Consider the following 10093-nt stretch of genomic DNA (forward strand, 5'->3'; position numbering starts at 1 on the left):
TGCACCCCACAGAGGTGACCAGTTCCCACTCCGGGTGCACAGGATCCCAGCACCCGGAAAGAGAGCACCAAGGGAAACCAGCAAGGGCCTGGTACCAGGTACCACAGCTCCCTGACCCATACACCCAGCAGGGCCTGACACGTGCCTGGTGCACAGAAGCCGGTCACAGACAAGAAGTCTATGAAATAGGGGGCTGAGGGGAAGCAACACAGCTCCTCTTTCCATTACCAGTGAAATAAGGAAGCTTTCATAATTTTTCCATGCGCGGATTTATTACGAAATCAGATATTTATGGGCAATCATAACAGTTTCTACAATAATCAAGTTTAATACTTTAAATTACTTAGGAAGATTCCAGACGTCCTTAAACACTTCACTGAGTATCTCTATTACTCCTCAAGATGAGTCTTCTTACACCACACAATAAAAACACTGAAGTGTTTCTGGTTTTTCCTGTGCTGCAATGCACAGCTTCAGGCACTACAGTCCTCGTTCTCACAAGAACATGCTACGTGTGCTTCAACGGTGTCCTGCATGTCCTCTGACTTCTGGTCAAGCTTCGTCTGCTTGTCCGTCAGGCTGGTCGCCGAATCTGATGGGGAACAAGAAAGTTCACTTCAGAAGCAGTTTGCAAGGTCCAGCATTTGCCATGTGCTAGTCCTTAATTACAGCAGGCTTGGCTTCTCCTCACCGGCTTACCTCTTTGTCTGAGTCACACAGAGATGTCCCAGGAAACCCACTTAATTAATAAACCAGCTCTACCCTGAAAATTACTACTTCCATGGAGAATTTTATTAATTATACATTTAGGAAAGAATATTATGGTCTTAAAGGAAAACCTAATTTGGAAAACAGACATGAACCTATCATCTATATAATCTGTATCTACCTTATCTCATCTGCTAGGATCTACAATATACCTACAAAAAACATGTCCTCCTATATCACTGCACCTGTAGGCAGGAATCCCATTCCACACCTGCCTTTCTATTCCTTAAATCAGCTCAGTGCAATAGGGTAACACCCAAAGGCAGCAAAATACAAAACACACAAGGCGAGGACCCCCATCTCGGGGTGCTGCATGGGATCAGATGTGGATGGATCCTCACAGGCTGCTGTGCAGAGTTTTTCAGCTGAATCATGATGTTGGCTGTGCCGTTTTGCTGCCCTTACCTCGCTAACTCAAAGCACTGTGAAGGGGAGTTCTGTTTAGATTTGAAATTCCGGTGTAACGAAAAACATAGTGAAATTGCAACAGGAAACGCTCTCTCGCTAAAGGAAGTTTTATGTATTAATGAAAACAGGGAAGGCCTGCAGTCAGTACTGCAGTAGGTCCATCCCTACAGGTGGATACGCTGGACTATTCATAGTTTCCAGTGGAATAACAGAGTGAAGGCACAATCGATTTAGACTTCTGCGCAGCTCCTCTTCAGTAGGATGTCCACGGACTTACCGGCTGGGAGACAGTGGAAGCCAACAGTGACCGGAGTAGTCTTGGTAGCGGAGCATCCTTTCATACAGCGCAGCACCGGCTCTGTAGAATAGCACTTGGACTCTACCCCCGCAAGCTGAACGGTCTTCTCCAACTTCACAAACGAGCGTCGCAGTTTGCAGGCTGCAACACAGGCATCGGTGATAGTTGACACGCTAACAGCCAAAACCTTCAGATCGCCCCAGAAGGACCCAGCTGCCCGCACTGCCAAATTGCAAACAGCTCTCCTCTGTGAAAACTGAATTTTGATCATAAGGGAAGCAGCATCACTGATTGGTAAGCTTTTCAAACCAGCTAATTAAGTATGGAGCTATGGAAAGTTGATTTCAAATGCAACTAGTTTATGTTGAGATTAGCATGTAGAAACATTGCCTGATGTACTTGCTAATTAACATTTTTCGAAGTAAACTGGCTTACTGAATAGTTACAAAGCCACATTCAAACATGTTGAATACTCAGCAGTGGAAGTAAAGTGGGGGTTTCTGACCAAATAAAAATAATCGCTAAAGAATTACACTATCACCACTGTCATTCAGAGACAGAATTGCTGCAGAGAGAGACCAAAAGTCAGTGCTCCCAGCACAAGCAGTTACAAGTGTGTGAGAAGCTGAACAGACCACAATTTACTCCTGACTATAAGCTTTATTATCTAGAATTCCAGCCATTTCCACCCTACATTAAATGGAAGCACAACACGCAGTACTCCCAGCCGTGGGAACATTATTGTGTGCACACATGTGGACTCCATATCCATCTAAAGCAGGTTGGATGCCCAGTCTTCTTGACAAAGACACAGAAGAACAACAGTTAACGCACAGCCAAACACATAGAAGCCATCTCCAGGGACCAAGGAAGTCCTTCCCACCAGGACAAGTCTTCTATACAAAGGCAACGGGCCTGTTCTCCTCGCAGCATTATGGTGGCTGTTGCATCACAACCTCAGCTGAGAGCATCAGCACACCGTAAGATCCTAATCTACCGAAACACTTATTAAACAAGCTGTATTCTTTCAGCCATGTAATTAACCTGCAACTGCTTATGCACTTGAATGCTTTGCTTGACAGGTTGCACTGGTTCAAAAATCAGGTGGTGGGCCATGGTAATGATTACCAATCCCCATCTGATTTTTTGATTGGTCAAATGCTGGAAATTGATGCCTGGAAAATGCTGTTGTACTCAAATCAAAGCATTCCATGTGAATTTATGCTCTTACGTTTTTTTCTGGTCTTCTGAAACACTTCAGAACTGAAACAAAGCTTCTTTTTTCAGCTTGGTTATATGTGTATTTTGGCTTGTTTGTTTAACTTGTAATTTCTTATTTCTTTCTAAACTGGCAAGTAGTTTTAGTACTTAACGTATAGGTTAATAAAGAACCCTTTTAAAAGGCTTTTTATTTCCAAAATGTTTATGGATTTTAAATTTTCTAAGCAGGTTCGACATTTTCTAAACAACTGGAGTAATTTCATATTCAATTTATTAGAGCTTGCATACCTCCTGTACAAGGCTTTTCTTCCAGAATCCAGGAATGTCCAAAGCTCACTGCATCTTTAGCTACATATCCGTTGGGCATCCGATATTCCTGTTCGCATTCTGCATCATATTTTCCACACATTCCACACATCTTCCCTGCCATCCATAAAGCCACTTGAATCTTTGAGGAAAAAAAAAAAAAAGTCAAAACCATTTCAAGTTACAAAAACCCGATGCCTACGGAGCAGATTTTTTTGCTGCGCAGGTGCTTTCCAGTGGAAGCGAATGCACAAACGTTCGCCATCTCTGGGGTAAGAATTCAAAAGGGTCTGACAGCCCAATGCCAAACTCCCGTGGTGCTGCAGCATCGTTAACTGTCACTAGACTGGGCCAGTCTAGCATCTTAAGTTACTGATACTCCAGACTGTTAATATGCTTTTGTCTGATGGATGTTTTCAGAGCAGAGGTGACAGACACAGTATGGTTTTCCGATTTCTTACATTTCGGTTTCACACTATTTTTAGTGCAGCCTTTAAAGCATTTATCCATCTTACAAGAATGGCTGCATTTTTGCAGATTTGAAGAATGAGACAGCAGACAGAACAGTGGCCAGAAGCTGAAAACTCGTTTTTCTTGCAAATGCACTGCTGACTCGGTGCGTGTAGGCTCACGGGCCCATTTTCCAACACACACCTGTACTGCAAGAAGGGATTTCTGTTGGTGAAAGATTCTCACTTCTCCCGCTCAGAGATGAAGAGCAGGACTGTGCAATGCTGTAATGTCACCCTCCCTTCTGGGCACTCAGCTTTGCCACTGTATGCTCATACATACAGATTTAAGAGAATCCTATGGAAATATCTCAACACCCAAGCCAGAAGAGGAAGAACGATACCCTGAACGTGTATCCATCAAAGTACAATTTCTCAATGCCATAAGCTGGGGCAACAAGTACAAGTCCTTGCTTTTCACTGTGGATCCACAGGGGAGCACCTAGAATAAAGCAAAATAAACCAAAGCAAAACCAAACCAGACCCAGCCTAGCCTTTTTAAGAAAGTAAAAGGCAACTTTCATGTTTCTAAAATGTTCTTTTCCTTGAAGTTCTTCAATTGCTCTCTTCAAGAAAGAGAACATACAGCATAACAATGTAGAAGTGGGTATATAGAGAAAACAAGTGTTTGCAGAAAGTTGGAAAACAATTTTAATGATTGCAAATTTATTAATTTTTCTTTGCATTATCAACATATTCATATTTGTTTCTTGAAATGATTACAGAGCTGCCTGTAACATGTGTACAGTTGTGCAGATATGCAAGGCCCCAAGCACGCTATGCCGGAGTAAGGAAGTACAAACACCGTGACTGTCAATGGGGCCATTTCCAGAACAATTACCACTTCTCAAGTATGTAAGAAGCAGGACGGAGCTCAGCACTGGCAGATGCTGACCCAGTTTCAGAAAGGTTTAGCCTGATTGATACACTACAGCTCTACAGTCAGGAAATACCTGCTTTGTATATGGCCCCTGACTGCGTAGCACAGAAACAAGGTCCTCCTGTACCTTCCACAGAGAAAGCCCTACTCCTGCTCTGAGAGAAGCAAGCAGGCTATTTACCACTTCTCCATATTTATCCCTAGCAGATTTCAGAATGCTTGCCAAATTTATACCTACAAATCAAATTAGGAAAAATACTGATATACAAGTGTGGTGAATTTTAGAAAAGCTGTAATTCAAAAAGTTTTAAGCAAGATTATATAGTACAACTGAAACACTTTCAAATCTGGAATGCCAGTGGGAGCTGCAGTAATGTAGGAAAAGGAGGGATCTTCGTGTTAGTTTGGCCCCTTCAGGAGCTTCACATTCTAATCAGTCTTTCTAAATGTTCCTGTGCAAGTAAGTAAAATACATGTTCTTAAATATTAAATCTTACAAGCAAAGGTCAAAATACTTATTGAATACAAACTGATGGAATCTCTGATAGATTTTTCTTTCTTTCTTTCTCCTAAAACATATAAGGAAATGAAACAACAGATGCTGCATGACTTACCAGCAGATATGTATGAAACATTCGTCGTAGGGCTTTCAACCCCGTCTACCAGCAGTTTCACCTGCCCATTCACAGGATACATATCAATTTCACTGTTAAGGAGAAGAGTGTTCATACTCTGTTGGTATCACGTTCACACACATACAGTGACAAAAGCATTTTCCTGCTCACTAAATATCACTGCTCACAGCATGAGCTCATTTCAACTACTTAAATTACATCAGGGGTATTCTTGTCACCTAAGATGCAGGGTAACACCATCAGCACCACATTCAGTATGCATGGAAAGTAAAGAAGGGAAATGCTGAAATCTCAGGGGCTGCCAACCATTGCAGCGAAGCACAGATCTATGCTCCTCTCCCGTTCAGTGTGGACCATGTAGTCCCTTACGCTCCCAGCCTCTGGCAGGAGTTACTTACTGACTGCCAAGCTTGATGTCGATTGCTTTCAGGCTCATAGCTTCTTCAGCATTCCTCATCATCACCAGGAACTTAAGGTCAGAGCTGCAGTCCTGAGCCAAGACGTGGTAGCAGTTTGCCGGCATTGTGTAGTTAAACTGAACTTCATTAAAGGTTGTGATCTTGTTGTGGGAAACTGAGCAGCAAGCTGGTTAAATAAAATGCCAGTGAGTGTTTGCTTTTCCATAAAAGTCAGTCATTAAATGGCATATTCTGTTTTTAGTGCTGTATTATTTTAGCTTTATATTTTTCCCCACTAGATGATATTTTGGTATGGATGTCTTTTGGCTACTAAGCATCCATAAATTCTAAAAAAGGCCTGGAAAATATACTCTATCTAACAAAAAATAATTGCCAGAAAGTTTTAAACATTATCAATTCAGAAAATTTGTATCTCGATCCCTGAAATGCTGATGATTTCTGTATTATAGGCACAATATTCTCTCCCAGTTGAACCATCCTCACATTATTACAGCACATTTCATAATTAATTGGAGACACATAATCCCAGAAAAATCCAGAAGGTGCTCAAGTAATTTGGGAGAATGAGGATGTCATGCTTCTGAACCCGATTCCAACCCAAACCATTCTATGATTCTATCCTGACCTTTCAAATTCTCGAGCACTGCAGAGGGGGCTTCAGCAAAAACGTTCCAGATAGGAGGCTGCAGCTCTGACGCTGGTATCCTCGGACCTACTGGGAGTGGCAGGGGAAGCCGCATGGCTTTTTCATAGAGGATCATCTGAAAAGGAGTTCAGAAGCACATTCAAAATACACTTGTGCCAGGTATTCACAGCAAACAGCTGAGATCAACCTTTTCTCCTATTTGGAATTTGATTTCAATTCTATTTGGTTGACAAAGACTTTATGTGAACACAACTCATCTGACTCACTCTCTGTGAGCTTTTGGCTTCCGCTCAGAGTTTTCTCTTGTGGTGTGGGTCATCATTCAGGTATTACTTGGGAGAGAATGAATTACTCCCTTTCAAAGGTGGTAAGGTGGACATTCACGTAGCTACTACAGATGGAAACGCATGTCATAATGAGTGACCACGGCACACTCTCTTTCCATGAACAAAATCACTCTGAATATTCTTGGGTGTCATATAAAAAGGTTGAAAATAAACAAAAGTTGTTTCCATCATTTGTGCTCAATCTGATGCTTACTTAATTTTTCTTTCTCAGAACTGACCCACTGTAATTAAAATGCAATGGTCTCACTTTTCTACTAGGAAAAAATAGGAGAGTGATAATAATGTTTCATAATTACATCAGGAAGCTTGACAACAACATCACATGTCCTTGGAGAAGTTAGAGCCACGATCACCCTGGCTTGTCGAGAAGGATTCTTGTCCATTTTTTCAGAGAACCCCAGCATAAACGCAGCCCCAGGGACAAACTTGTAAAACCTTCAAAGTGTCAAATCAGAAAGATCTGGTGAAATAGAGAAGCAAAAAGCAGCCTCCATCCCAGTCAGGTTGTCTCATATCTGTGTGTAAGTAGCATACAGGGTCTTCAGAACCACTGGTTAGGTCCCATGACCACTCTCTGCTTTACTGGTCAGGTGTTCAGCGAAAGGAAGGAACTATTCCTCCATTTTCAGTAACGATGTCCAGTATAAAGAATTACTGTACATGAGAACAGGATGGCTATGACCTCCCACTCGGCTTTTATGCCCAAAGGCAGTGCTTGGACAGATCAGCGAATAAAATAATAGCCTGTATTTTAGCCACTAGAACCTCATGGGTGGATCCTGATTTTTCTCAGGTGACTGATGTCATGGACAAGTGTCACTAAAGACTAAAACCTCACCATTCCGCTATAGATCTGACACTTGAAGGAACTTTAGGCCACTCCAGTTTCACTTGTACAGCAGGGTGGGCAGCAAACCGCCCAGTTACCAGCTCAGTTGAAATCTTGTAGTCCTGGCAATTCCGGCCCCATTTCAGGTAAGCCTGAAGAGAGCAATGGCCGATTGTTAAATGCAGGGAACAGGGTTTTCCTGTGATGCCTACAGCTGTGCATAACTATTTCTGAGCCTTACCATCGCCTTGTGAGCATTGAGAACTGAAGCATCAGCACAGAGCTTCCACTTGCTTGAATCTGTGAGGTTTGACACAAATACCTGCACGCGGGGCCTGATGGAGTCACTATCAGCATATACCACAAGCTGGAGGCCTCCTATCTTCTTATCGTTACGAACGCCGTGAAGAAAAACAGCTAATACTGGTGTTTTAACATCTCCCAAAAACTTAGGCTAAGAAGAAGGGTGAGAAAGTATGCAAAGAATATAATTATAAAAGAGTTACCGTGAAACATTTTAGATGAAAGATCTAGACGGATAAATTAAAAATAAGCAACTGAACTAGAAATACACACCAGTACATGTGCCCCACCTACATACACACCTATAAACTCCCATGCACACGTCTTCAACACGCATGTGCCTCATCGTTATACTTCTTCACTTGCCCCAGAGAACAGCCCACACATATCAGACTGGGTGGTGGTGAGGAGCCAAGGTGCTGCACGTCACCTCTGGAGCATGCCTTCCGCCGAGGCTCCTCTCAGCCTTGGCCTCCACCACCAACCTCCTTGCACTGGCACTTCGGCACATCAGCTGCCCTCCTGGTTGCAGAGGCCGCAAGATCAGTCTCTGCAGTCGTCTGCTGGGTGGGATTCCCATGAGGGAAGGAAGGGTCGTGGTGCAAGTAATGCGGATCCTCACCTCACTGCAGAGGAGAGTGTGTGTGGGAACTATGGTGCACCTCACTCCTGATTGGTACCTGAGGCTGGAGACGTTGGTATTTCTCTCTTCCCATTATCCTGGCTGTACAATTACTACAAGTGCACTGCCACTCTGCTATTCTTCCAAGTTGTCAAAAAACCCCTAAAAATGATGCAACTGACCCGAGAGGCAGCTCGAGATGAGGCATGACTGGATCTGGTAGAGGAGTATGTGCTGCTACGTCCGGCACCTGGGATTTTCCTTTTGGGGAACTGCAGGAAGAAAACACATCATGCTCAAGAAGGTAACTTAGAAGCATGCTTGAAGGAATTGCACTAGGTGGTGCTGCAGAATACTCTGCCATGGCATTTGCCATCGGCAAACTTGTGTTCCAACCCTGAGCAGTTCGGTGTCTTGCAATATGCTCTGTCCTGCTTAGTACATGTGATCTAGCTCTGAAAAATCTTGTTTACCCAAATTTATCTGAACCCTCACAAGAGACAAATAAGGAATATGCCTAGATGAGAATTCCCTGTGTGAAAAAAACAGAGCAAGTCAATTTGAACCAGCCTCTTGCCTCAATATGAAAGATCAGACCTGATCCATTTTATTTCTGGAAGGGCTTGATCAACTGGAGGAGACACTGAATGGACCAACTGAATGGAAAGGATCAACTGAATGGACACACACAGCTGAACTTTTTACTTTTTGAGGACTACTAATATCAAGTACACTGCTCCTGTCTGGCTCATGCCTTGGTAACAATCTTCTGCTGGACCAAAGTACCAGAAAATAAGGTATCCTGCCACGTTTGACAACATCACTATCCTGGTCACAGTGATTCCAACCCAAGAAACCAAGCGATCAAAGCCAGTCGAATGACCCAAGCTCTCAGAGGGTAGGATCTTTGTTCCTCCAAAGCGTGCACCCCCACCCCCCCCCGTACTGCTTTGGTAGAGCTTCGCATCTACTTTGCGGAGCCACCAATGGCATCACGTGCACAGCACCAAGGAGAACATAGCACTCTGTCTTTACACATCTCAGAAGAACCACCGCAGCTGATTTGGTGTTCCAGATGTTATCAGTACTATAATTTTCCTCAACAAAGACAACAAGTTGCCTTTAAGGTTTCCATATGACTCATGACAGATTCCATACTTAATTTACTGAGGAAAGAAAAACTCACCTCTTGTCTATGTGCTGATTTAAAGCGATACTGATAAATTTCATCATCTCCCTTTGAAAATGATAAAAACAAGAAGATGAAGTCAAAGAAGAAATGCTGCAATTACACTGAAATCTGTGCACTGGGAATTAAGTAAGGATTTTACTAATTGCCATTCATCCATAGTATGCTTAGTCATAATGCCAGACTTGAAGAAGTTTATATAAAGCACTAATGTACCCACCACAAAATTAAGATAGAAACATGCAATGCATATTGACAGAAAGTAGTAAATTGGCAAAAAAACGGTTCCCTGCCTGTAACAAAAGTTTCAACGAACTTGTGGAAACTTTTGAGATGTTCTGAAGTAGGCACCTGAGCCAATGATTGCAGGTGTGTTGGCAGAATAAATTTTACAATTTTATGTTGTTAAAATTTACTGTGTCAAGTCGTAATTTCCTGATTTAGGATGATTTATGGCCAGCTGCCATCAGGAATGTGATTCACAGACATTAGCACCACCAATTTACTGACAGTTACCCATATTTTCGAGTATGTGCTGCTGCTGCTGCTGCTGCTGCTGCTGTCACCTTCCAGATGTCCTGAGTGATGCCTATGGCTATGGTGACTTGATGACTTGCTGCTGCTACTGCTGCTGCTACTGCTGCCATTCAGATACCTTGAGTGATGCCCGTGGCTATGGTGAACCGGTGACTTCCTGCCGCTGCTACTGCTGC

The 10093-nt window shown here is 42.9% G+C and overlaps 1 protein-coding gene across 1 annotated transcript in view; it reads right to left on the bottom strand.

Moving 5' to 3' along the window:
* Positions 1–473: 473 nt before the first annotated feature.
* Positions 474–10093, bottom strand: part of LOC104513207 (vitellogenin-2-like) — a 22727-nt gene continuing 13107 nt past the window's right edge. Inside the window, exons 24-36 of the mRNA XM_010156483.1 lie at positions 9897–10089; positions 9378–9428; positions 8374–8463; positions 7508–7720; positions 7276–7418; positions 6734–6872; positions 6070–6205; positions 5424–5610; positions 5005–5096; positions 3855–3952; positions 2984–3143; positions 1454–1615; positions 474–592 (exon numbers count right to left, since the gene is read on the bottom strand). Coding sequence (XP_010154785.1) covers positions 474–592; positions 1454–1615; positions 2984–3143; positions 3855–3952; positions 5005–5096; positions 5424–5610; positions 6070–6205; positions 6734–6872; positions 7276–7418; positions 7508–7720; positions 8374–8463; positions 9378–9428; positions 9897–10089 — 1783 coding nt within the window. The remainder of the gene's footprint in view (positions 593–1453; positions 1616–2983; positions 3144–3854; positions 3953–5004; positions 5097–5423; positions 5611–6069; positions 6206–6733; positions 6873–7275; positions 7419–7507; positions 7721–8373; positions 8464–9377; positions 9429–9896; positions 10090–10093) is intronic.

This window comes from Eurypyga helias, unplaced genomic scaffold (assembly GCF_000690775.1).
Source record: "Eurypyga helias isolate BGI_N326 unplaced genomic scaffold, ASM69077v1 scaffold3108, whole genome shotgun sequence".
In the NCBI taxonomy this organism is placed as follows: domain Eukaryota; kingdom Metazoa; phylum Chordata; class Aves; order Eurypygiformes; family Eurypygidae; genus Eurypyga; species Eurypyga helias.